Source organism: Salvelinus fontinalis, chromosome 26 (genome assembly GCF_029448725.1).
Source record: "Salvelinus fontinalis isolate EN_2023a chromosome 26, ASM2944872v1, whole genome shotgun sequence".
NCBI lineage: Eukaryota > Metazoa > Chordata > Actinopteri > Salmoniformes > Salmonidae > Salvelinus > Salvelinus fontinalis.
This window is the reverse complement of record NC_074690.1, coordinates 43,476,858-43,504,567: the sequence shown is the minus strand read 5'-3', so window position 1 is coordinate 43,504,567 and position 27,710 is coordinate 43,476,858. Positions and strand designations below refer to the sequence as shown.

The 27,710-nt window shown below is 43.0% G+C and overlaps 1 protein-coding gene across 1 annotated transcript; it reads left to right on the top strand.

Annotated features, from left to right (window-relative positions):
* The first annotated feature begins 165 nt into the window (after positions 1–165).
* On the top strand, positions 166–27,710 carry LOC129824395 (solute carrier family 17 member 9-like). Its single transcript, XM_055883997.1, has 13 exons — positions 166–780; positions 1,631–1,828; positions 8,401–8,540; positions 10,915–11,014; positions 18,224–18,354; positions 18,630–18,726; positions 19,320–19,416; positions 19,816–19,903; positions 20,064–20,098; positions 20,187–20,302; positions 22,535–22,590; positions 22,704–22,733; positions 23,171–27,710. Exons 1-13 carry the CDS (start codon positions 647–649, stop codon positions 23,347–23,349), a joined length of 1,401 nt encoding a protein of 466 aa, XP_055739972.1. The 5' UTR covers positions 166–646; the 3' UTR covers positions 23,350–27,710.

Sequence of the window (27,710 nt, the reverse complement as noted above, 5' to 3'; positions counted from 1 at the left end):
ATTATTTCATAATCATGATTTACTATCTCACGATTTGGCCTACTATCTCATGATTTGCAATGTCATAATTATGACTTACTATGCCATAATTATGATTTACTATCTCGTATTCAGTTTTTGGGGGGAGGGTGGCGTGAACGGGCTTCCATAGTTATCATCCAGGTTATGTAGCATAGAGTTTCAAAGAATATTGCACAGTCATTATGGAGCGCGGACGCCTATATTGGATGGATATGCTAGGCAGCGATACCCCGGGTGGAAAAGAGAGTGCATTCAAACTGGTTTTCATAGCGACTGAGTAACTTCTTTAACTTACTTCCTGATGTGACATACAGTTAGCAGGAAGAACTGCGTGTCTGGAAAAGAAAACGGACACGTGGATTATCATTGCTCCTCTAGCTCTAGGCAAGAGCCACGGGAAAAAAAACATCCCCTCTGTGGCTATCTGTCCTTATTCTCCCGTGCTCTTCGCCTCATCACACTGCAATACAGTTATGGATCCCCGTTAAACGAAAGGAAATGATACGTCGGCGCGAACATCGACCAAGCGTTTCTTTTTGTCGGCTTTCCTCACTCATTCCATAGCCTACTGAACTGCGACGTGTAGGAAAAAAAGCAAATCTCAAACATTAGCATCTCTTGTTGAATGGCAATTCTGCAAAAACATGGAAAGATCTCTGGTCCAGATGTGGTCTGCCTCAAAGAAACCCCGTCAGACACGATCGGTGACGCCGGAGGTCATCAGAAGAATTGGAGTGAACATAACACGAACTGGCCCAGGTGAGGGAACGAAGCAAGGTTTTAGTAGCCCATCATTTCCCCCAAAGACTAAAACTACCATATTGAAATTACGGACGCTTTCTTATGTTTTTAATAACAGAACACTATATGAGAGAAGTGTTAGCTAGTTCCTTATTTTGCAAATGCCCTACAAGTTAGAAATTATTCGAGCGTTTCTGTGGGTTACTGAAAGTAATTGGCATCGGCAAAATTGAATTTTCAGAATATTTTCTCTCCCTTGACGTAAGCAAACAAAAAGTACGACTCATACAAATGTAGCTTTGTGTTTGATACTTTTGAGTCTTCTCTAAAAGTATATACAAAGTGTAGACCTACAATGAAGCCATAATGTAACCATATAACATGTAGCTAACACTGCTGTGAGGGGCATTCTCCCCAAAATACTTGACTTTTAATCAGATGCCTGTCAGCTGGTGGTCTCCACGTTATTTTACTAAGCTGCACACACACAGCTTTTGAGACTTTCAAAGATACTAGGAAGTCTGATAGTCAGGCATTTGATTAATTTTCTTAGGATCCATCATAGTCTTTGTCTTGTCAACTAAGTATTCAGCCAATACTTATGAGATGTAGGCTAGTTAGTACAATTTAGCATAGATACAATTTATACATTTGAAGTAAAGTGAATGCGCCTAGTTGGTTACGTTTAAAGTTATACATGTCTTATGAGCCCCATTTGCCGTTTTAAAATGTAGAAAAGCAAAATAAATGTACATATGTTGGTTTTACTGAGAATAGCACACCCACTCTCACTCCTACTCTCGCTTACAAACACACCACACACACCATTGTCTTTGCTACACAATCATTCCCTGTACCCGCTCCGCAGACCCCTGGCCCGGGTATGGACGGTGGTGCTACTGCTGGGGACATGTCTGCTGTACTGTGCCCGCGTGGCCATGCCCATCTGTGCCGTCAGCATGGCGGAGAAGTTCAACTGGACCAAGAGGGAACAGGGCATGGTGCTGGGCAGCTTCTTCTGGGGTTACTGCTTCACACAGGTCCTCGGAGGCTACGTCAGCGACAGGTGGGCAACGAGAGGAGATGATTATAGAGTTATTGTCTGTTTTATGTGCTCATAAATGTGCACATAAATTGTCTGTTTGCACAACCAGCAGCTGCGCTCACTACATACAATAGCTAGAATAAACGGTGTACATTGCGTTACATTTGTTCACCTTTAAACACAGATGGACAATCGGATGATATGAAACCTGCGATTTGAGAATGAAATAGCTGAATACTTTGTCTGTTTTACACATACATTTGTTTTAACTCATATTCACTTCAAAACACCCATTACAATGCTATTACCCATTAGCCCAAAAAGCAAAAGAACACCTGAGGGGATAGATAAAATGTCACGGTGCAGAGATACTACTGTACATGCTACAGAGTATAACGGGAGTGTAGTTTGGGGAGCTTGAGAAGCCAATACCCATTTCAGACAGAAGATGAGTTATTTGACCTTAAATTATAAGGCCGTGTTTATATGGCCCCCTTTCAAACAGCCCCTTATTTAGCACTTATTTGCATGTATAAACCATATACATACAGTGCATTCGGAAAGTATTCAGACCCCTTGACTTTTTGAAAAATGTTGTTATGTTACAGCCTTATTCTAAAATTGAATAAAACAAATGTTATTTTATTTCACTTTTTATTTAACCAGGTAGGCCAGTTGAGAACAAGTTCTCATTTACAATTCCTCATCAATCTACACACAATACCCCATAATGACAAAGCAAAAAAACAGGTTTTTAGACATTTCTTTTCTAAAATATAAAAAATACATTGCTATGAGACTTGAAATTTAGTTCAGGTGCATCCTGTTTCCATTAATCATCCTTTATTGGAGTCCACTTGTGGTAAATTCAATTGATTGGACATGCTTTGGAAAGGTACACACCTGTCTATATAAGGTTCCACAGTTGAAAGTGCATGTCAGAGCAGAAACCAAGCCATGAGGTCGAAGGAATTGTCCATGGAGCTCCGAGACAGGATTGTGTCGAGGCACAGATCTGGGGAAGGGTACCAAAACATTTCTGAAGCATTGAAGGTCCCCAAGAACATGATGGCCTCCATCCTTGTTAAATGGAAGAAGTTTGGAACCACCAAGACCCTTCCTAGAGCTGGCCGCCCGGCAAAACTGAGCAATTGGGGGAGAAGGGACTTGGTCATGGAGGTGACCAAGAACCTGATGGTCACTCTTTGATTTGATTAGAATTATTTGGACTAATCTTCCAAGAGTCCTTAAACATTCAAATTCAATTTACAATTTATATTTATTGCTCTAAATCAAATTGTTATTTTGCCTATTTCTCTTTTCTGTCTGGATAACACATAGATGGGGGACAGTCTTTTCCTAGTATTTACTGAATGTCTGTTTCTTACCAACGGAATACTGTTGTGAATAGAGTTTTAAATGGTGTATATTATGAAATATTATAAGCGTGTTTTTTTAAAATTATCCTGTTGATTGATGACCAACCAAGAGCTTTGAGCATGACTACAACAGAAGAACCATATCTCCACCGTAAAACAATCCTTGCTGCTTTGTTCTGTGCAATCTGCAGCCTCCTAATTTGAAAAAAAAGAAAAATAGCCTCTCCTGTTGTCCTGGTTTGCAGAAGAGGATGTCTTCCTTAATTGACCCCCCCATAAACGTAACGAACATATACCAGGAGCTGTGCCAGGCCCGCCACGTCTGTTGACTCATCCAGCTGTAAAGCATAGGATTCACTGGCTTGTATGCGAAGCAGTAATTGTTTCAAAACATCTCCTGCCATGTCACTGATGCGTCGTGAATAAGTGTTTTTTGATGAAGGCATTGTCTGTATAGTTTTTTTGGGCCTTTTCCCCCAGCGTTGTCCCAGCCATATCTGCGGCAGCAGGAAGAATTAAGTCCTCCAAATAGTATAGGGCTTGCCTGTCCTAGCCACTCGGTAACTCACCATATAAGATGCTTCTTGCCCCTTCTTATTAATGGTATCTGTTGCTTTTACACATGTCTTACTACTCGAAAGTCGTCTTAATTCTCGCTCAAAAAGCTTATTTTTCAAATTGGCATGTTTTGTTTCTAAATGTCTGCACAAGAGTGAAGGTTACATCAAGCTTGAGAAACTCCTCACAAGTCCTCATCTGACAGCTTCATTAAATGGTACCCGCAAAACACCAGTCTCAACGTCAACAGTGAAGAGGCGACTCCGGGATGCTGGCCTTCTAGGCAGAGTTCCTCTGTCCAGTGTCTGTGTTCTTTTGCCCATCTTAATATTTTCTTTTTATTGGCCAGTCTGAGATATGGCTTTTTCTTTGCAACTAGGCCAGCGTCCGGGAATCGACCTCTTCACTGTTGACGTTGAGACTGGTGTTTTGCGTGTACTATTTAATGAATCTGCCAGTTGACTTGTGAGGCGTCTGTTTCTCAAACTAGACACTCTAATGTACTTGTCCTTTTGCTTAGTTGTTGCCTGGGGCCTCCCACTGCTCTTTCTATTCTGGTTAGAGACAGTTTGCGCTGTTCTGTGAAGGGAGTAGTACACCGCCTTGTACGAGATCTTCACTTTCTTGGACATTTCTCACATGGAATAGCCTTCATTCCTCAGAACAAGAATAGGCTGACAAGTTGAAGAAGAAAGGTCTTTGTTTCTGGCCATTTTGAGCCTGTAATCAAACTCACAAATGCTGATGCTCCAGATACTTAACTAGTCTAAAGATGGCCAGTTTTATTGCTTCTTTAATCAGAACGCCCCCACCATTCCTATTCCTATCTCTTCTCAGTAGACTATATCCATGATTTCTGTCCCTTCTCAGTGGACCATATCCTTGAATGTTAATTTGCCCATCATTTACAGATGCTTCTAAATGTGTTTCCGTCAAAGCTAAAATATGAATATTATCTATGTTGACCTAGTTAAAAACCTCATGTATTTTGTTAGGAAGGCTACATACATTAACCTGAGCTATATGCAGCCCTTTCCTTATCAAGTGGAGATCAATATAGCATGTATTCGTTGAAGTTGTCATGATACACTACAACACACAAACTCAGATTTGAACATTGAATTAAGATAGCCAGGGAGTTACTCTGGAATCCCGATACAGTTGCCCGTTGATGTAAAGTTTATCCATCACCATGGAGACTCGTTGATTCAGGCAACGCTTTTCCTTCATGATGTTTATACTGTTTTTTTTTTCTCCTTTCATTGATCTCCGTGGGGAAGTGATCATTCATTCCATAATTAGTGTTTCTGAGTTCTCTGCCCCTGCTCTTCGCCATTTTCCTTTTGTTTAAAATGGTCAAAACATGCAATAATAGCCCGTGGCCTATTCCCAGAGGTCTACGCACGACATCAATGGGCAGTTTCAGTTGAGTTGACATGAAGTCTCGGACAGCGTCCTCACAGCTTCTGCTGTTGTCATTCTCCGGTATCCCTGAAAATATTAGATTGTCCCGCATTGATCGACACTGTACATCAGCAAGGTTTCTTTAAGTTGTTTGTTCTCCCTTTACACCACCTCCACCTTGCTATGAATAGAGTCTACAGTACCTTTCAGCGCCGTGTTCTCTTTCATTAGATCATCAATCTGACATTGGCTGAATTCTAGACTGGCACATATTGCATTGACGTCCTCTCGTAATATATCCAAGACATGAAGTTTGGCAAGCCTTTGATTGATGAATTTTAACAAGTCAACATCCATATCCTTAAACCTCTCCCCAATCTCCACACGTGCCCTCTTGCTCGGTTGATGGTTTGGTGCCATCATTGATACCGCTTGGCCAACTTGGTTTGTTTTGTTGATTGGGTTTGTTGTCCTTCACAGTGCTCGACTCCTCCGTAACCAGCGACATGTTTCTTTGAGCTCGTCAGTATCTCTCGTCGATGAATCGTTCAAGCGCCTCAACGGTTTCTGAGCCATCCAGCGTGTTTGCAGGCAGAGTAAAATAACAAAACAACGGATGGATCTTTCTGGTAGATACACGCAATACATAAAAAAAAGATTGTCTACTCACTCGTGGTTGGAGGAAGTGCTAGTGTTAAAGAGGATAAGAGAAACACTGTTGTTTGGTTAGCGGGTTTTCAGTAGTCCAGTGACACAGCCAACACAGATTGCTGTGTTGGCTGATGGTTGAATCTATTCAAAAGGAAAACCTGACAGAGTTCCTCTGTGGAGATGGGGGAACCTTCCAGAAGGACAACCATCTCTGCAGCACTCCACAATTCAGGTGGAAACCACTCCTCAGTAAAAGGCACATAATATCCCACTTGGAGTTTGCCAAAAGGCACATAAAGACTCTCAGACCATGATAAACGAGATTCTCTGTTCTGATGAAACCAATGTTGTGCTCTTTGGCCTGAATGCCAAGCGTCAAGTCTGAAGGAAACCTGGCACCATCTCTTCGGTGAAGCATGGTGGTGGCAGCATCATGCTGTGGGGATGTTTTTCATCGGCAGGGACTGGGAGAATAGTCAGGATCGAAGGAAAGATGAACAGAGAAAAGTAAAGGGAGATACTTGATGAAAACCTGCTCCAAAGCACTCAGGACCTCAGACTGGGGCAAAGGTTCACCTTCTAACAGGACAACGACCCTAAGCACAAAACCAAGACAACGCAGGAGTTGCTTCGGGACAAGTCTGAATGTCCTTGTGTGGTCCAGCCAGAGCCAGAACCCGATCGAACATCTCCAAAGAGACCTGAAAATAGCTGTGCAGCAACACTCCCCATCCAACCTGACAGAGCTTGAGAGGATCTGCAGAGAAGAATGGGAGAAACTCCAAAATACAGGTGTGCCAAGCTCGTAGCGTCATACCCAAGAAGCGTTGAGGCTGTAATCGCAGCCAATGGTACTTCAACAAAGTACTGAGTGAAGGGTCTGAATACTTATGTAAATGTCATATTTAAAAAAAAAAATAATGTTTACATTTGCAAAAAATTCTCAACCTGTTTTTCTTTGTCGTTATGGGGAATTGTGTGTAGATTTGAGGGGGGGGGGGGGACTATTAAATCAACCCATTTTAGAATATGGCCGTAAGGTAACAAAATGTGGAAAAAGTCAAGGGGTCTGAATACTTGCCCGAATGTACTGTATATATCAGGTCGTAACTGGCAAATTGGGAGGGTTGGGGGTTGTTGTTAAACCATGGGGTCTGTTTGCAGTTTAAATTAGGGAGGTGTTAAACAATAGAAGTTTTAATGAATTTTCCTGCAAAAAAGCAGAATCATTCACACAGACCCAATACCTGTATTTTGGTTACACGCTCTGTGAAAATGCAGGAAAAATGAATACATCTAAATGATTTGGGAACCCCTTTCAGAAATACGAAAAGACTGGTATAAAAATGAAGGTATGGTACATTTGTGGGATTTTGGTCTGTGTATGAAAGGGATACAAGATAATCCTTGAGTCATGAGTGGAATTTGAAGGGCATTATGTGACCGTTAGTATGATACTGTGTGTTGTTTGAGGAGTGCACAGCCCTTGTTCCGGTGTCCGGGTGGGGAAAAGGGTGACCGCAATGACGTTGATGTCATTGGTTAGTTGTGCTTGCTTTGTATGCTGATGTCCATTCAAAGCAGGTCATACCATCCAATGTCAGTCATTTTTCAGTTACATTGCCTGGCAGTTGTGTTTCCTGGTAGGAAGGATGAGTACCAAGACATTTTAAGTGACTGCAGACTAAAATGGGAGTCTAAAAGGTATTTAAGGATCTCCTGTCTCTTCACATGGCAGGCGACGCTTAGGGTCGTCTCACATCTCGCCAACGGAGGAAATAAGTAATTGAGCGTTCCAAGTTCAGAAGCGTCTGCTCTCAACTCCTCCCCCCAAAATCAATGATTTTTTTGGAACAGTTAAGATTTGGCCTAAACACCGTTGTCAGAAACCTGAAGCTATTATCATATGACTCTAATATTCAATTCTTTCAGGTATTATTTACCTTTACTTAACTAGGCAAGTCAGTTAAGAACAAATCCTGATTTTCAATGACGGCCTAGGAACAGTGGGTTAACTGCCCTGTTCAGGGGCAGAACGACAGATTTGTACCTTGTCAGCTGGGGGATTTGAACTTGCAACCTTTCGGTTCCTAGCCCAACGCTCTAACCACTAGGCTACGCTGCCGCATATTAGAGGAAGCACCCAGGAAATTGGGAGCTAATAATGGGAAGTAGCCTCCTTTTCTTGCCTACTTTTCTTCATTTGCATTGTTCTGACAACTCGAATTAGGTGAAAGCTAATTGTTGTAAACTAACTGGATAACTTTCATATATAAATGTTTTTATGAATAGTGCAAATGACGCAGGTTAGATGAGAAAATACACGTTGTAATTGTTATCATCTGGTTATAGTACTGTGTCTTTCCCTCAGGTTGTAGATTGAGAGTATGTCATCGTTGTAACTGTCATCGACTTTTTTCATCGTTCTCTTCCCCTCAGAGTTGGAGGAGGAGGTTAGTAGTCCAGCAGTAATGATTTTGTTGTATTACTCCATCTCTTCCCCTCATGGCTGAAGGTGAGAATGTATAGTTGTAATAATAAAGTTGACTTGGGATGTGCATGAAGTTGCAGTAACAGTATTATGATATCTGTTTCCTTCAGGGTTGGAGGTGAGAAGGTGCTCCTGCTGTCTGCGGCGGCCTGGGGGGCTATGACAGCCTTCACGCCCGTCCTGGCCCACTTCTGCTCTCAGCCCATCTTCTCCATGACGCTGGCCCGCTTCCTGATGGGGCTGCTGCAAGGTTAGAGGTCACTGGGCACTGGGAGCGAATGAACGGCTATTCTGCGTCTCAAATGCCACCCTATTATTTCCTACATAGTGCTGCAATTATAACTGGAGCCACATAGGGAAGGGAAAAGCAACTGTTTGCCCAAACCGAGGGAACTGGTTTCTGGTTAAGAGTCATTTACTGTACAAAACCCGTCAATTAGTTAGCCTCTGTCCTGAACAAACAAAAATGGTCTCAACTTCTGAACTACATAGCCTTTAACTTTAAGAGTGGCCTCTGGGGTTGAAGTTTGACTTTATTGCTTCCTCTTGAGGTGTAACTGTTTGTGCTTCCTACTTTATTTTTTTATATTTTTTTTCAACCCTTATTTTAAGTTGACTGAAAACACATTCTCACTTCTAGCAACGACCTGGGGAATAGTTACAGGGGAGAATGAGACAACTGTAAGCTGAGGATGATTAGGTGGCCAACAAACGACAACTGCAGAGTCAACAAACGAATGATTCATATCCTGACAGATGCGCGTCAAACCAACATCTAAATTGAATTGTAAATACTTACCTACGGGTCCTTTTTCAACAATGCAGAGTTAAAGATAAAAAAAAATGTAGAACATTTTGAATAGTGACACAATAAATAAATACACAAAAAGAACATACAGGTTGTACCAGTACTGAGTCAATATGCCGGGGTACGAGGTAATTGAGGTAGCTATGTACATATACAGTGCATTCAGAAACTATTCAGACCCCATGACTTTTTCCACATTGCTACGTTACAGCCTTACTCGCAAATAGATTCAATCGTTTTTTCCCCCTCGTCAATCTACACACAATACCCCATAATGACAAAGCAAAAACAGGTCTTTAGAACATTTTGCAAACGTATAAAAAAAAAAAATGAAGTATCACATTTACATAAGTATTCAGACCCTTTACTCAGTACTTTGTTGAAGCACCTTTGGCAGCGATTACAGCCTCGAGTCTCATTGTCACACCTGTATCTGGGGAGTTTCTGCCATTCTCTGTAGCGCACTCCTACATGTTGTAAAAGTGTTACATAATCGCTCTCCATTTCATTGCATAATGCAGCAAATAGAGGAGAGTTCAGGGGCCTTGCTTAAACAAAGTTAACCATTTTCACTGTAGTGTCCAAAACGTCTTTCAAGCTGCCAGCCATTCCCTTGGCAGCAAGAGCCTCTCAGTGGATGCTGCAGTGTACCCAAGTGGCGTCGGGAGCAACTGCTTACAAACACATTACCACTCCACTATAGTCTTCATGTCATGGCTTTTGCGCCATCAGTACAGATACCAACACATATTGACCACCAAAGTCCATTTGATGTCACAAAGCTGTCCAGGACTTTAAACATATCCTCTTGTTGTCCATTTGATGTCACTGATGCGTTGGGAAACAGTGTTGTTTGATGAAGTAATTGTCTATATAGTTTTTTGGGCCTTTGCCCTCAGCATTGTCCCAGCCATATCCACGGCAGCAGGAAGAATTAAGTCCTCCACAATAGTATGGGGCTTGCCTGTCCTAGCCACTTGGTAGCTCACCATATAAGATGCTTCTAGCCCCTTCTTATTAATGGTATCTGTTGCTTTTATACGTCTTACTACTCGAAAGTCGTCTTTATTCTTGCTCCAAAAACTCCCGTGGCTTATTTTTCAGTTGTCATGTTTAACTTCCAAATGTCTGCACAAGAGTGAAGGTTTCCCGCGAGAGAGTAACAGTTAATGTGATTGGACGTTAATTATTTGACTAGGCTACCTGTATTTGACATTGTGTTGTTATTTCGCTCAACACTAGATGGTTTCAATTTTATTTTTGGCAGTGAAACGAGGCTACTCAGGCGACCAAAAAAAAAAACTCACCCAAATGTATAGCCCTGTTGGAAAATATAAATGAAATGAATTTTCTCCTTTGAAAATCTGAAGAATTAATTTTTTGTTGAAAATTTGAAGATTTTTTTATTTTTATGAAAGTGAATCACATTTTCAGTTGGCATACCCCCGACGGCATTGCGCGTACCAAATTTAGGAATACCTGCTCCACATGATAAAGCTGCATAACTTTTTGAGTTTCTGAAGGCCCATGCCGAATCTTAATAGCCTCCTGAGGGGGAAGAGGCGCTGTCTTGCCCTGACAACTGTGAGTCAACAAACGACAACTGCAGCGCTTTCGAATTCAACGCTTTCGAATTTGAGATAATGGTGTTTTTCTTTTGCCCGTTTTCCACTTTCTGTCATTTTACTAACATGTATCACATTGCCTAAAGAAGACAGAATAACGAAAGTCCCTTCCAAATATGTATTAAATGAATGAGCCAATGTGTGTGTGACACTATATTGCGTAACAGAGCTGTGTGTATCTGTACCTCCAGGTGTGCACTACCCGTCTCTGGTTAGCCTGTGTTCTCAGAAGGTGGTGGAGAGTGAGAGAGGATTCCTCATGAGCACTGTGGGCAGTGGCTCCTATCTGGGGTGAGTCTGGCTCTGCAAAACCTCCTGTTTCCACACTGATCTAGGGTTGCAAATATTACTGGATACTACCAGAGTTTTTGTCACTTTGAAGAATTTTTATGCCATTTATCACAAGACATCTAGAGGCCCTTTTGGGTACTTCAAATGATCACAGTAAAAACGAATCCAATTTTATTTGTCACATGCGCCAAATACAACCTTACCGTGAAATGCTTACTTACAAGCCCTTAACCAACAATGCAGTTTTAAGAAAATAGAGTTACGAAAATATTTACTAAATAAACTAAAGTAAAAAAAAAAAAAAAAGAAAGAAACAATGACAATAATGAGGCTATATACAGGGGTACTGGTACCAAGTCAATGTACAGGTTAGTAATGAGGCTATATACAGGGATACTGGTACTGAGTCAATGTGCAGGTCAATAATGAGGCTATATACAGGGGTACTGGTACCGAGTCAATGTACAGGTTAGTAATGAGGCTATACACAGGGGTACTGGTACCGAGTCAATGTGCAGGTCAATAATGAGGCTATATACAGGGGTACTGGTACCGAGCCAATGTACAGGTTAGTAATGAGGCTATACACAGGGGTACTGGTACCGAGTCAATGTGCAGGTCAATAATGAGGCTATATACAGGGGTACTGGTACTGAGTCAATGTGCAGGTCAATAATGAGGCTATATACAGGGGTACTGGTACCGAGTCAATGTGCAGGTCAATAATGAGGCTATATACAGGGGTACTGGTACAGAGTCAATGTACAGGTTAGTAATGAGGCTATATACAGGGGTACTGGTACAGACTCAATGTACAGGTTAGTAATGAGGCTATATACAGGGGTACTGGTACTGAGTCAATGTGCAGGTCAATAATGAGGCTATATACAGGGGTACTGGTACAGAGTCAACGTACAGGTTAGTAATGAGGCTATATACAGGGGTACTGGTACAGAGTCAATGTACAGGTTAGTAATGAGGCTATATACAGGGGTACTGGTACTGAGTCAATGTGCAGGTCAATAATGAGGCTATATACAGGGATACTGGTACAGAGTCAATGTACAGGTTAGTAATGAGGCTATATACAGGGGTACTGGTACAGAGTCAATGTACAGGTTAGTAATGAGGCTATATACAGGGGTACTGGTACAGAGTCAATGTGCAGGGGTACAGGTTAGTAATGAGGCTTTATACAGGGGTACTGGTACCGAGTCAATGTGCAGGGGTACAGGTTAGTAATGAGGCTTTATACAGGGATACTGGTACCGAGTCAATGTGCAGGTCAATAATGAGGCTTTATACAGGGATACTGGTACCGAGTCAATGTGCATGTCAATAATGAGGCTATATACAGGGATACTGGTACCGAGTCAGTGTGCAGGGGTACAGGTTAATAACGAGGCTATATACAGGGGTACTGGTACCGAGTCAATGTGCAGGGGTACAGGTTAGTAAAGAGGCTATATACAGGGCTACTGGTACCGAGTCAATGTGCAGCGGTACAGGTTAGTCAAGGTAATTTGTAGATGTAGGTAAGGGTAAAGTGACTATGCACAGATAATAAATAGCAAGTAGCGACAGTGTAACAACAAAGGTGGGGGTGTCAATGCAAAAAGCCCGGTTGGCCATTTGAAGAATTGTTCAGCAGGCTTTGGGGTAGAAGCTGTTAAGGAGACTTTTGGACCAAGACTTGGCGCTCCGGTACCGCTTGCCGTGCGGTAGCAGTAAGAACAGTCTAAGACCTGGTCGGCTGGAGTCTATGACAATTTTGGGGCTTTCCTCTGACACTGCTAAGTATAAAGGTTCTAGAGGGCAGGAAGCTTGACCCCACTGTGTAATTATCTCTGTCCCTCTGTGTGGCCTTTTCACATGTTAAATATATTATTAATCAAATGAGATGGTAAACGTTATCCTAAATATAACATGTTTAATGTAGAGAGACACAGGAGAGGAGCACTTTGGTTTTTAGTTCATCCACGAGGTGCTCTTTGATTATGGGATGAAATACTGTAGAGCAAAAAGAAGTTGATGCTATACAGTAAACAATGGCCAATAAGCCTGGATATAAACCCGTTGTCCACCACTATTCTTTGTCACCCTGATGAAGTCTGTTTTTCTTATTCTTGCCATGCATACGCCGTAAAACAATAAAGGCTACTTCATTTTTTCACTACATGAGAGTGCCTTAATTATTTCTGGAAGTTTGTTTACAGTAAGGCTTTTCGAGCATTGCTTACTATCCAGCATCAACTCCATTTTGTTCTATGATATGTTTACTTCCTGTCACGATCGTCGTAAGGATTGGACCAAGGTGCAGCGTGGTAGGCGTACATTTTTCTTTTATTTAAATGAACACCGAACAAAAACAACAAAATACTGAACGAAACGTGAAGCTACTGGTGTGCACACAGGCAACTATCTGTAGACGAGATCCCACAAACACAAAGGGGAAATGGCTGCATAAAATAGGATCCCCAATCAGAGACAGCGATGAACAGCTGTCTCTGATTGGGAAGCATACCAGGCCAACATAAACCATTCATCTTTTGTCCTTTGTCTGTACACTATGCCTTGAATCTATGCTATCGAGCCAAGAAACCTGCTCTTTTTACTCTCTGTTCTGAATGTGCTAGACGGCCAGTTTGTATAGCATTTAGCCGTACCCTTATCCTACTTTACCTCTGTTCCTCTGGTGATATAGAGGTTAATCCAGGTCCTGCAGTGCCTAGCCCCACTCCCCAGGTGCTCTCATTTGTTGACTTCTGTAACCGTAAAAGCCTTGTATCATGCATGTTAACATTAGAAGTTTGTTTTACTCACTGCTTTAGCACACTCTGCCAACCCGGATGTCTTTGCCATGTCTGAATCCTGGCTTAGGAAAACCACCAAAAACCCTGAAATCTCCATCGCAAACAATAACATTTTCCGCCAAGATAGAACTGCCAAAGGGGGTGGTGTTGCAATCTACTGCAAAGATAGCCTGCAGAGTTCTGTATTACTATCCAGGTCTGTACCCAAACAATTCGTGCTTCTACTTCTAAAAATTCACCTTTCCAGAAACAAGTTTCTCACTGTTGCCGCTTGCTATAGACCTCCCTCTGCCCCAGCTGTACCCTCGATACCATATGTGAATTGATTGCCCCCCATCTATCTTCTGAGCTCGTGCTACTAGGTGACCTAAACTGGGACATGCTTAACACCCCGGCCATCCTACAATCTAAGCTTTATGCCCTCAATCTCACACAAATTATCAATGAACCTACCCGGTACAACTCCAAATCCGTAAACACGGACACCCTCATAGATGTCATCCTAACTAACTCACCCTCCAAATACACCTCTGCTGTTTTCAATCAAGATATCAGCGATCACTGCCTCATTGCCTGCATCCGTAATGGGTCTGCGACCAAACGACCACCCCTCATTACTGTCAAACGCTCCCTAAAACACTTCTGCGAGCAAGCCTTTCTAATCGACCTGGCCGGGGTATCCTGGAATGACATTGACCTCATCCCGTCAGTAGATGATGCCTGGCTATTCTTTAAAAGTGCCTTCCTCACCATCTTAAAAAGGTATGCCCCATTCAAAAAATGTAGACCTAGGAATAGATATAGTCCTTTGTTCACTCCAGACCTGTCTGCCCTTGACCAGCACAAAAACATCCTGTGGCGTTCTGCATTAGCATCGAATAGCCCCCGTGATATGCAACTTTTCAGGGAAGTTAGGAACAAATATAGACAGGCAGTTAGGAAAGCTAAGGCTAGCTTTTTCAAACATAAATTTGCATCCTGTAGTACTAACTCAGAAAAGGTCTGGGACACTGTACAGTCCATGTTGAATAAGAGCACCTCCTCCCAGCTGCCCATTGCTCTGAGGCTAGGAAACACTGTCTCCACCGATAAATCCTCTATAATTGAGAATTTCAATAAGCATTTCTCTACGGCTGGCCATGCTTTCCACCTGGCTACCCCTACCCCGGTCAACAGCCCGGCACCCTCCACAGCAACCCGCCAAAGCCTCCACCATTTCTCCTTCACCCAAATCCAGATAGCTGATGTTCTGAGAGAGCTGCAAAATCTGGACCCCTACAAATCAGCCGGGCTAGACAATCTGAACCCTCTTTTTCTAAAATGATCTGCCGAAATTGTTGCAACCCCTATTACTAGCCTGTTTAACCTGTCTATCGTCTGAGATTCCCAAAGATTGGAAAGCTGCCGCTGTCATCGACCTCTTCAAAGGGGGTGACACTCTAGACCCAAACTGCTACAGACCTATATCTATCCTACCCTGTCTTTCTAAGGTCTTGGAAAGCCAAGTTTACAAACAGATTACCAACCATTTCGAATCCCAGCGTACCTTCTCCACTATGCAATCTGGTTTCAGAGCTGGTCAAGGGTGCACCTTAGCCACGCTCAAGGTCCTAAACATGCACCTTAGCCACGCTCAAGGTCCTAGACATCATAACCGCCATCGATAAGAGACTTTACTGTGCAGCCGTATTCATCGACCTGGCCAAGGCTTTCGACTCTGTCAATCACCACATTCTTATTGGCAGACTCGACAGCCTTGGTTTCTCAAATGATTGCCTCGCCTCGTTTACCAACTACTTCTCTGATAGAGTTCAGTGTGTCAAATCGGAAGGCCTGTTGTCCGGACCTCTGGCAGTCTCTATGGGGGTGCCACAGGGTTCAATTCTCGGGCCGACTCTCTTCTCTGTATACATTAATGATGTTGCTCTTGCTGCTGGTGATTCTCTGATACACCTCCTACGCAGACGACACCATTCTGTATACTTCTGGCCCCTCTTTGGACACTGTGTTAACTAACCTCCAGACGAGCTTCAATGCCGTACAACTCTCCTTCTGTGGCCTCCAACTGCTCTTAAACGCAAGTAAAACTAAATGCATGCTATTCAACCGATCACTGCCCGCACCTGCTCGCCCGTCCAGCATCACTACTCTGGACGGCTCTGACTTAGAATACGTGGACAACTACAAATACCTAGGTGTCTGGTTAGACTGTAAACTCTCCTGCCAGACTCACATTAAGCATCTCCAATCCAAAAATAAATCTAGAATCGGCTTCCTATTTCGCAGAAAAGCATCCTTCACTCATGCTGCCAAACATACCCTCGTAAAACTGACCATCCTACCGATCCTCAACTTCGGTGATGTCATCTATAAAATAGCCTCAAACACTCTACTCAGCAAACTGGATGCAGTCTATCACAGTGCCATCCTTTTTGTCACCAAAGCCTCATACACTGCTCACCATTGCGACCTGTACGCTCTCGTTGGTTGGCCCTCGCTTCATACTCGTCGCCAAACCCACTGGCTACAGGTTATCTACAAGTCTCTGCTAGGTAAAGCCCCGCCTGTCACGTTCCTGACCTGTTTTCCTTTGTTATGTATTTGTTTTAGTTGGTCAGGGCGTGAGTTGGGTGGGTTGGTCTAGGTTTGTTTTTCTATGTTGGGATTTTTGTGTTTGGCCTGGTATGATTCTCAATCAGAGACAGGTGTGTATCGTTTGTCCCTGATTGAGAGTCATACTAAGGCAGCCAGGTTTTCACTGGTGTTTTGTGGGTGTTTGTTTCCTGTGTCAGTGTTTGGGCCACACAGGACTGTTTTCAGGTTAGTCACGTTTGTAGAGTTTCGTAATTTGTAGTGTTTGTTGTTTGTTCATTAAAACATGAATACCTACTACTCCGCATCTTGGTCCGATCCATGCTCCTCCTCGTCTGAGGAGGAGAACGACTACGACAACCTTAACACCGCCTTATCTCAGCTCACTGGTCACCATAGCAGCACCCACTCGTAGCACGCGCTCCAGCAGGTATATCTCACTGGTCACCCCCAAAGCCAATTCCTCCTTTGGTCGTCTTTCCTTACAGTTCTCTGCTGCCAATGACTGGAACGAACTGCAAAAATCTCTGAAACTGGAAACACTTATCTCCCTCACTAGCTTTAAGCACCAGCTGTCAGAGCAGCACACAGGTTATGTACAGGTGCAGTAATCTATCTATAATTTAGCCCAAACAACTACCCCATCCCCTACTGTATTTATTTATTTATTTATTTATTTTGCTCCTTTGCACCCCATTATTTCTATTTCTACTTTGCACATTCTTCCACTGCAAATCTACCATTCCAGTGTTTTACTTGCTATATTGTATTTACTTCGCCACCATGGCCTTTTTTTTGCCTTTACCTCCCTTATCTCACCTCATTTGCTCACATTGTATACAGACTTATTTTTCTACTGTATTATTGACTGTATATTTTGTTTATTCCATGTGTAACTCTGTGTTGTTGTATGTGTCGAATTGCTATGCTTAATCTTGGCCAGGTCGCAATTGTAAATGAGAACTTGTTCTCAACTAGCCTACCTGGTTAAATAAAGGTGGGGGGGGGGGAAATCGGGAAAAAAAAAATAATCACCTAGATGACCCACCCTAGTCACTATCACGCCCCAACCAACATAGAGAATAAACAGCTCTTTATGGTCAGGGCGTGACACTTCCTTGTTCTTTCTTTTTTTACACACTTTTATTTATTTTACTATGTCTGTGTTTGTTGTACATTCTTTTGGCCCCAAACTGGTGGCAGTTGTGAAAAAATGCATTAGTTGGAAGAGTTATAATGCCATTGTTGCATAGATGCTTTTTTCATGAATTAGTCTATTTTCTCTTGAGCCATATATTCTATCCACAAGAAACTCATGGATAATATGGACACAGATATAAAAAAAAATGAGCACTGTATATGAATTCGTTTTGATATATTACCGAAGATTCCTTTAACTTTGGTAAATTACCAGTAGCTTTGCAACCCTACGCTGACCTAAGCTCCGTTTGTTTGTTTCCCCCACTGGTGTTTAAAGGGTAGGATTGAGGGAGGCTAAGCTGATCCCAGATCTGTGCCTTCGGGCAGTTTTTACTGGGGGTGTTTTAAGTGCTGCTGTTGTTGAGGTCATCTGTTATGGAAGCCAGGGTCAGCCGTTTGTCTTTGGAGTTGCGGGGGGGGGGGGGGTCATTTTGGGCTGGCCATAACCAACTCATCAGGGAGCCACAGACGCTTCTCTCTGTCTCCAGTCAGGAGTTCTCCACAGATGGTCTTGTTTTGCCATTGCAGTAAAAAACAATACGGTCTGCAGCTAAAGCTTTAAAGTACACTTTGAGTGTATGATCAGTGCTGTTGTCTCCTGCAGGACACTGGTGATTGGGGGGGCTGGTTCCCTCATGCTGGACCTGTACGGTTGGGAGAGTGTGTTCTATGTGTCTGGTCTACTCTCTGTCCTCTGGGCGTACTGCGTGTGGAAATACCTGCTCAAAGGGGAAGGTAAGGCGTGCGTATGTGTTCTGGGTTTATGAGCAATGAGAATATGCATATCTAACTGAAAGTAAACACATTTGCTAGCCATCTGTTCCCATTGTTGTCATGAACTTCCTCTGAGCTCCACACTGAGCTCAGACTTTCCTCTTTCTCTTTCTTTGTGTGTGTGTGTGTGTGTGTGTGTGTGTGTGTGTGTGTGTGTGTGTGTGTGTGTGTGTGTGTGTGTGTGTGTGTGTGTGTGTGTGTGTGTGTGTGTGTGTGTGTGTGTGTGTTTGTTCCAGGTCCTATCATCACATTGGAGTCGCTGGGTCGTGGAGGGCCCCGGTCCAAACTGTCCAGGAGACACTGGCTACGTCTCTTCAAACAACCTGCTGTCTGGTGAGATAAGGCCCACACACAGTCCTCTCTGATCAGCTCACTTCCCTGTAGATGTTTCCGTCTCACGTGAAGGCTTCATTCATATCCTCTGTGCCTGTCTCTATTGGCTGTTATTTATAGAACCCCACGCAACTGATCGGCCCTGTTTACAATGACAGAAATCATGTCTTGTCTGGTTGGTTGATTTTATTTCCTGTAATGGCTAAACCACACCTTGATAGGAAAATGAACCACTGAACAGAAATGTCACTGACTGTGTGGGTGGGGGTTGGTGTGAGCATGGATTTGCAGCACGGGACTGACACCGTTCAGTTTTTGAATGAGCGAAACTCAGTGGAGAGAAAGCTATTTAAACACTCTGAAATAAATGTACAATGAACATACTGACATTGCTTGTTTTTATGTTACGCACGCACATTAATATAACTGTAGTGGTGACCCATACGTAAGTTATTACAGCCAGTAAAAGTAGGAACTGCTGTGGAATATGTTCCGAGCTTTAACATGATGTAGCCTATGAGTCATAGAAGTGGTACACTAACTTATTTCTATGTGTTTGCTCTCGCTCTCTGTCTCCATTATCCTCCCTTCAGTGCTGTGATTATTACGCACCTTTGCACTGCGAGCACCTTCTTCACACTGTTGTCATGGCTACCGACTTACTTCAAGGACACCTTCCCTGATGCCAAGGTAACTTGCCCCCTCCATCCCTCCTCTTCTCCCGACCCATCCCTTCGGAAGACAAGACAAAACAGAACTTGAAATACCACATTGGAGTTCAAGGTTGGGATGGCAAAGACAACAGACACGCTTGAAAGTGTACAGACGAAACGGCTCAAAGCGAGTCAGACCCCCCCCTGCATCTGACAGACCCGTGTAATACCACTGAGTAAACCAAGAGAGGGCGCTGTAGACATGGTGTAGACATACAACTCCGCTAGCTAAGGAACTCGGATGTTCCCCAAACTTAGATGCTCGCCAAGTTGGATCACTGTCTCTTAAAAGAAAACGTATAGGGAATTACTGTCATACATGTCTGAGGTCATATCAGTGTTCTTGGTGTTAAATGTTATGGTGTTCTCCCCGCAGGGCTGGGTGTTTAATGTTATCCCGTGGTTTGTGGCCATCCCCTCTTCTCTCTTAAGTGGCTGTCTCTCGGACCACCTTATCAGCCAAGGTAATGCCAGAGATATCAACTGTTTGTCATCAGGAAACAAATGAATGTTTTACTTATCAGTCGAAGTTGGTAGGTACCCTTATACGATTGGCAAGGTTTTGAACTATTGCTCTGTCCCACGTCTCTCTCTCTCTCTCTGTGTCTCTTTCTGTCTCTCTAGGGTTTGACACTGCTGCTGTGAGGAAGCTTATGCAGGTATTGTAGCTTGTTTCCGATTCAATGCCCAAATTGGCATTACTAGTTAACTTTAGATTTGCCTTTCCTCTCCTTGTGTCCTGGTCAGTTCTTCTCCATGGGTGTGTCCAGTGTGTTTACCCTCCTGCTGTGTGGCACCACCACCTTCCCCACAGCTGTGGCCTTTGTCTCTGCCACCATGGGCCTCACCACCTTCAGCCACAGGTACCGACGCTCGTCCCCAAATCCGCTCCTAGGCCTAGCCCCTAGACCTAGTGTCTATCATCTAGGGCCTGACCATATTCGGCCACATGTACTAACCCTTGAAGGCTGCGCTGTTCGGATCCTGGAAGTGTACAAGGATGTAAATGATAAATGCAGGATGTAGATAATGACCAACGGTGGGATGGATCATGTAAACATGATCTCCCCCTCACAAGCGCCGTGCTTTAACAGCGACTATGTAGTTCCACTTATCTTATCTGTCAGTTTTACAGGGTTTAATATGTTCAGGTGACAAAGATAGGGAGTCTGTATAACACCTTATCTACTGAGGAAGAAAATATAGGGAGTCTGTATAACACCTTATCTACTGAGGAAGAAAATATAGAGAGTCTGTATAACAACTTATCTACTGAGGAAGAAAATATAGAGAGTCTGTATAACACCTTACATACTGAGGAAGAAAATATAGGGAGTCTGTATAACACCTTACATACTGAGGAAGAAAATATAGAGAGTCTGTATAACACCTTACATACTGAGGCAGAAAATACAGTTGAAGTTTACATACGGTTAGGTTGGAGTCATTAAAACTCGTTTTTCAACCACTCCACAAATTTCTTGTTAACAAACTATAGTTTTGGCAAGTCGGTTAGGTCATCTACTTTGTGCATGACACAAGTAATTCTTTACAGACATATTATTTCACATATAATTGACTGTATCACAATCCCAGTGGGTCAGAAGTTTACATACACTAAGTTGACTGTGCCTTTAAACAGCTTGGAAAATTCCAGAAAATGATGTCATGGCTTTAGAAGCTTCTGATAGGCTAATTGACATAATTTGAGTCAATTGGAGGCTTTACCAGTGGATGTATTTCAAGGCCTACCATCAAACTCAGTGCCTCTTTGCTTGACATCATGGGAAAATCAAAATAAATCAGCCAAGACCTTAGGAAAAAAATGCAGACCTCCACAAGTCTGGTTCATCCTTGGGAGCAAATTCCAAACGCCTGAAGGTACCACGTTCATCTGTACAAACAATAGTACGCAAGTATAAACACCATGGGACCACGCAGCTGCCATACCGCTCAGGAAGGAGACGCGTTCTGTCTCCTAGAGATGAATGTACTTTTGTGGAAAAAGTGCAAATGAATCCCAGAACAACAGCAAAGGACCTTGTGAAGATGCTGGAGGAAATGGGTACAAAAGTATCTATATCCACAGTAAAACGAGTCCTATATCGACATAACCTGAAAGGCCGCTCAGCAAGGAAGAAGCCACTGCTCCAAAACCGCCATAAAAAAGCCTGACTACAGTTTGCAACTGCACATGGGGACAAAGATCGTACTTTTGGAGAAATGTCCTCTGGTCTGATGAAACAAAAATAGAACTGTTTGGCCATTATCACCATCATTATGTTTGGAGGAAAAATGGGGAGGCTTGCAAGCCGAAGAACACCATCCAAAACGTGATGCACGGGGGTGGCAGCATCATGTTGTGGGGTTGCTTTGCTGCAGGAGGGGCTGGTGCACTTAACAAAATAGGTGACATCATGAGGCAGGAAATTATGTTGATATATTTAAGCAAAATCTCAAGACATCAAGTTAAAGCTTGGTCACAAATGGGTCTTCCAAATGGACAATGACCCCAAGCATACTTCCAAAGTTGTGCCAAAATGGCTTAAGGACAACAAAGTCAAGGTATTGGAGTGGCCATCACAAAGCCCTGACCTCAATCCTATTGAAAATTTGTGGGCAGAACTGGAAAAGCATGTGCGAGCAAGGAGGCCTACAAACCTGACTCAGTTACACCAGCTCTGTCAGGAGGAATGGGACAAAAGTCACCCAACTTATTGTGGGAAGCTTGTGGAAGGCTACCCAAAACGTTTGACACAAGTTAAACAATTTAGAGGCAATGCTACCAAATACTAATTGAGTGCATGTAAACTTCTGACCCACTGGGAATGTGATGAAAGAAATAAAAGCTGAAAGAAATCATTCTCTCAACTGTTATTCTGACATTTCACATTCTTAAAAAAAAATGGTGATCCTAACTGACCTAAGACAGGGAATTTTTACTAGGATTAAATGTCAGGAATTGTGAAAAACTGAGTTTAAATGTATTTGGCTAAGGTGAATGTAAACTTCCAACTTCAACTGTATAGGGAGTCTGTATAACACCTTATCTACTGATGCAGACAGTAACGTGTCTTGTTGTGTCTGTACTCCAGCGGTGTGTCTGTGAATGTTCAGGACCTGGCTCCGTCATGTGCCGGGGCTCTGTTTGGTATGTTACAGCAGTGGCTAATTTATCCACCTCTCAGCAGATTTGACTTTTGATTGAATATTACAGTCCTGTCAAATATTACAAATGAATCATGTATCTATTTTTCATTGCAGGTGTTATGAATACCTGTGGAGCCTTCTCAGGTAAGCATGTTCACTGAGGGACAAACTAAAGCGGAAACATGAATCTTTCACCAACAGTTCCAGGATCAGTTGTGTTGTCCTTTCATGAGGTAGCGATGAATAATTAATCGGATTGTTCTAAAGGCAGGACTTTGGGTTGTGTCTCTTGTCAGTCTCATTGGCTCCATGCATATTTCATACTGTTAGTGATAGTGATAATAGAGTTTGTGTCAGATAAATAATTGAGGGAGTAGAAGATGACAGTTAGGGCACCGTAGGGGGAAGGGGTGTTTGAATCCGTTTACTTATACCGCACACAACTGGGAATGGGAGGCTGAACTGTCATTGGTTGATATGATATGCCGTAGTCGGAAACTGCTCAGTTTGTGCGTGCATGTATTGTTTCCAAATGCTGTATTCCTCTGCGTATCTGATCGCGTGTGTGTGTGTTTCTCCAGGTGTGCTGATGGTGTATTTCTCGGGGTATCTGATTGAGGCTACAGGGTCGTGGGCATCTGTCTTCACCCTTATCACTGTGGTGAACCTGGTGGGCCTGGTCACCTTCCTGGCCTTCGCTGAGGCCCGCCGGGTCGACATTGACTCTTCCAAGGGCCACTACCACAACATCCACATCTGAGTCCCAACGTTGAGATGTGGCAGCAAGCCCTGGTCCCTCAACAACCAACTTTCTAAACCGAGGGGCCAAAACGGGACCAGGTCCCACACTATACACATCTGAGTCCCCGAAACAGGACCAGAACCTATGCCCATGTACCACAGAATGCACACTGGAGACTTAAATATAGAAAGAGAACAGCGAGAGCCTTGGTCTGTTAAATGTATCAAAACATACACATCAGAATTTGAGAAGTGAAAGAAGTGAAACAGCAGTGAAAGTGAATCCTAGATGTTTGTCAGATCATAGTCAGTGTTCTTCCTATATTAATTTAACAACTCTCAATTGTTTCTCTCTCTATATAGACATTTGTGGATTTGGCAATTTCAGCTACAAGGTGTATAAAATCAAGCACACAGCCATGTCATCTCTATAGACAAACATTAGCACAGTAGAATGGCCTTACTGAAGAGCTCAGTGACTTTCAACTTGGCACCGTTATAGGATGTCACCGGTTTGTCAAATGTCCGCACTGCTAGAGCCTCCCCGGTCAACTGTCAGTGCTGTTATTGTGAAGTGGAAACGTCTAAGAGCAACAACGGCCACACAAGCTCACAGGACGGGACCGTCGAGTACTGAAGCACGTAGAAATCATCTGTTCTCGGTCAAGTCAAGTTCTTCCACACCGATCTCGGCAAACCATTTCTGAATGGACCTCGCTTTGTGCACAGAGGCATTGTCGTGCTACATTTTCACTACCGAGTTCCCAAACTGCCTCTGGAAACAAAGTCAGCACAAGAACTATCGGGAGCTTCATGGAATGGGTTTCCATGGCCGAGCAGCCGCACACAAGCCTAAGATCACCATGCACAATTTCATGCGTCGGGTGGAGTGGTGTAAAGCTTCCTGCCATTGGACTCTGGAACAGTGGAAATGCGTTCTCTGGAATGATGAATCACACTTCACCCTCTGGCAGTCCGATGGACGAATCTGTGTTTGGCGGATGCCAGGAGAACGCTACCTACCCCAATGCATAGTGCCATCTGTACAGTTTGTGGAGGAGGAATAATAGGCTGGGGCTGTTTTTCATGGTTCGGGCCCTTTAGTTCCAGTGAAGGGAAATCTTAACACTACCTCATACAATAACATTCTAGATGATTCTGTCTTTCCAACTTTGTGGCAAGAGTTAGGGGAAGTACCTTTCCTGTTTTAGCATGACAATGCTTCCGTGCACAAAGCGAGGTCCATACAGAAATGGTTTGCTGAGATCGGTGTGGAAGAACTTGACTGGCCTGCACAGAGCCCTGGCCTCAAACCCATCGAACACCTTTGGAATGAATTGGAATGCCGAATGCGAGTCAGGGCTTATTCCCAACATTAGTGGCCGACCTCACTAATGCTCTTGTGGCTGAATATAAGCAACTCCCCGCAGCAATGTTCCAACATCTAGTGGAAAGTCTTCCTAGAAGAGAGTAAGCTGTTATAGCAGCAAAGGGGTGACCAACTTCATATTAATGCCCATCTTTTTAGAATGAGATGGTTTGACGAGCAGGTGTCCACATACTTTTGGTTATTTATATACAGTTGAAGTCGGAAGTTCACCTTAGCCAAATACATTTAAACTCAGTTTTTCACAATTCCTGACATTTAATCCTAGTAAAAATTCCCTGTCTTAGGTCAGTTAGGATCACCTCGTTATTTTAAGAATGTGAAATGTCAGAATAATAGTAGAGTAAATGATTTATTTCAGCTTTTATTTATTTCATCACATTCCCAGTGGGTCAGAAGTTTACTTACACTCAATTAGTATTTGGTAGCATTGCCTTTAAATTGTTTAACTTGGGTCAAATGTTTTTGGGTAGCCTTCCACAAGCTTCCCGCAATAAGCTGGGTGAATTTTTTTCCCATTCCTCCTGACAGAGCTGGTGTAACTGAGTCAGGTTTGTAGGCTTCCTTGCTCGCACATGCTTTTTCAGTTCTGCCCACAGATTTTCTATAGGGTTGAGGTCAGGGCTTTGTGAAGGACACTCCAATACCTTGACTTTGTTGTCCTTCTTCAATATAGCCACCTAATTTTCCTCCCTCATGATGCCTATCTATTTTGTGAAGCGCACCAGTCCCTCCTGCAGAAAAGCACCCCCACAACATGATGCTTCCACCCCCGTGCTTCACGGTTTGGATGGTGTTCTTCGGCTTGCAAGCCTCCCCCTTTTTCCTCCAAACATAACGATGGTCATTATGGCCAAACGGTTCTATTTTTGTTTCATCAGACCACAGGATATTTCTCAAAAAAGAACGATCTTTGTCCCCAGGTCTTTTTTATGGCGGTTTTGGAGCAGTGGCTTCTTCCTTGCTGAGCGGCCTTTCAGGTTATGTCGGTATAGGACTAATTTTACTGTGGATAAAAATACTTTTGTACTTATTTCCTCCAGCATCTTCACAAGGTCATTTGCTGTTGTTCTGGGATTCATTTGCACTTTTTCCACAAAAGTACGTTCATCTCTAAGAGACAGAACGCGTCTCCTTCCTGAGCGGTATGACAGCTGCGTGGTCCCATGGTGTTTACTTGCGTACTATTGTTTGTACAGATGAGCGTGGTACCTTCAGGCATTTAGAAATTGCTCCCAAGGATGAACCAGTCTTGTGGAGGTCTACATTTCTTTCCTAAGGTCTTAGCTGATTTCTTTAGATTTTCCCATGATGTCAAGCAAAGAGGGACGGAGTTTGAATGCAGGCCTTGAAATACATCCACATGTACACCTCCAATTCACTCACATAATGTCAATTAGCCTATCAGAAGGTTCTAAAGCCATGACATAATTTTCTGGTATTTTCCAAGCTGTTTAAAGGCACAGTCAACTTAGTGTATGTAAACTTCTGACCCTCTGGAATTGTGATACAGTGAAATAATCTGTCTGTAAACAATTGTTAGAAAAAGGACTTGTGTCATGCACAAAGTAGATGTCCTAACCGACTTGCCAAAACTATAGTTTGTTAACAAGAAATTTGTAGAGTGGTTGAAAAACGAAATTTAATTGTGTATGTATGTATGTATGTATGTATGTATGTATGTATGTATACACTGCTCAAAAAAATAAAGGGAACACTGACTCCAAGTCAATCACAATACATGCTTTGGACACTACGCTGACAGACACAGCAAACCTTTTTGCCACAGCTCGCATTGATGTGCCATCCTGGATGAACTGCACTACCTGAGCCACTTGTGTGGGTTGTAGACTCCGTCTCATGCTACCAATAGAGTGAGAGCACCGCCAGCATTCAAAAGTGACCAAAACATCAGCCAGGAAGGATAGGAACTGTGAAGTGGTCTGTGGTCACCACCTGTAGAATCACTCCTTTTTTGGGGGTGTCTTGCTAATTGCCTATAATTTCCACCTTTTGTCTATTCCATTTGCACAACAGCATGTGAAATTTATTGTCAATCAGTGTTGCTTCCTAAGTGGACAGTTTGATTTCACAGAAGTGTGATTGACTTGGAGTTACATTGTGTTGTTTAAGTGTTCCCTTTATTTTTTTGAGCAGTGTATATTGTATTCGAACAGCTAGCATGTCATTGCACTACCACTAGTTGCAATGCACCAATCCTCCCTTCCCATCCACTACCCTTGCCACCACTGCTGAAAAATAATCCCAGGGGAACACTGATAGTGCTTCAGTATTTGAATTTAAAGAACCATTCCTGCCATGTTTTTGGTTGTTTGAATTTCAGCCATGTTTGGGCCTGTTGGGCTGGGACTGTGGAGTAGCGGTCGTGGAAACAGTGACTGTGGTTAACAGGTTCAGTATGACCTCAGTGTCTCCTGGTTCCACACACAGGTCTGTGTTTATGTTGGAGGAATATGAGGAGAATGACGTGTGTGAGGAGTCAGTTTGACGGTGGGTGCTGTACAGGTAACCCTGCCTAAAGTGCACCCACCGAGCAAGATGTGTGTTACTGGCTGATGAAGGAAGCCCCACTCTGTGGAGACTATTGGGAAAGCAGACTAAAAGAAAAATACACGACTGTGTGTGGCATCTAATTAGGAGGTGACTAGTCACCCATACACCCACTCTGATGTACTGTACAATTTACCTGCCGTCGTCTGTCACCATGGTTACATGCTCGTCAGTGTGCTTCACTGCATTTTGTTTTGTCGTCGAGAGACTGTAGCCTCAACATACATTTAGCTAGAAGGATTTGTTTTATGTTCAATTAAGAAGGCCAAAGGTTATTACGTTTCTTTTTATTAAATGTAAAGATGATCATTGCATGACGTGCTCAACAAATACCTGAATCATATTTTTTTTTATGTATTTCATTTATACGGAAATTGATATCAATGATGTTGTCAATAAAGCATAGGAGACCTGTAGAAAGA

Excerpts from the sequence above, each read along its gene's own strand:
- LOC129824395 (XM_055883997.1), top strand. The coding sequence starts at position 647 with ATGGCAATTCTGCAAAAACATGGAAAGATCTCTGGTCCAGATGTGGTC. Across the intron at positions 20,099-20,186 it reads CTGTGAGGAAGCTTATGCAG|TTCTTCTCCATGGGTGTGTC; the intron begins GTATTGTAGCTT and ends TGTCCTGGTCAG. Across the intron at positions 20,303-22,534 it reads CTCACCACCTTCAGCCACAG|CGGTGTGTCTGTGAATGTTC; the intron begins GTACCGACGCTC and ends TCTGTACTCCAG.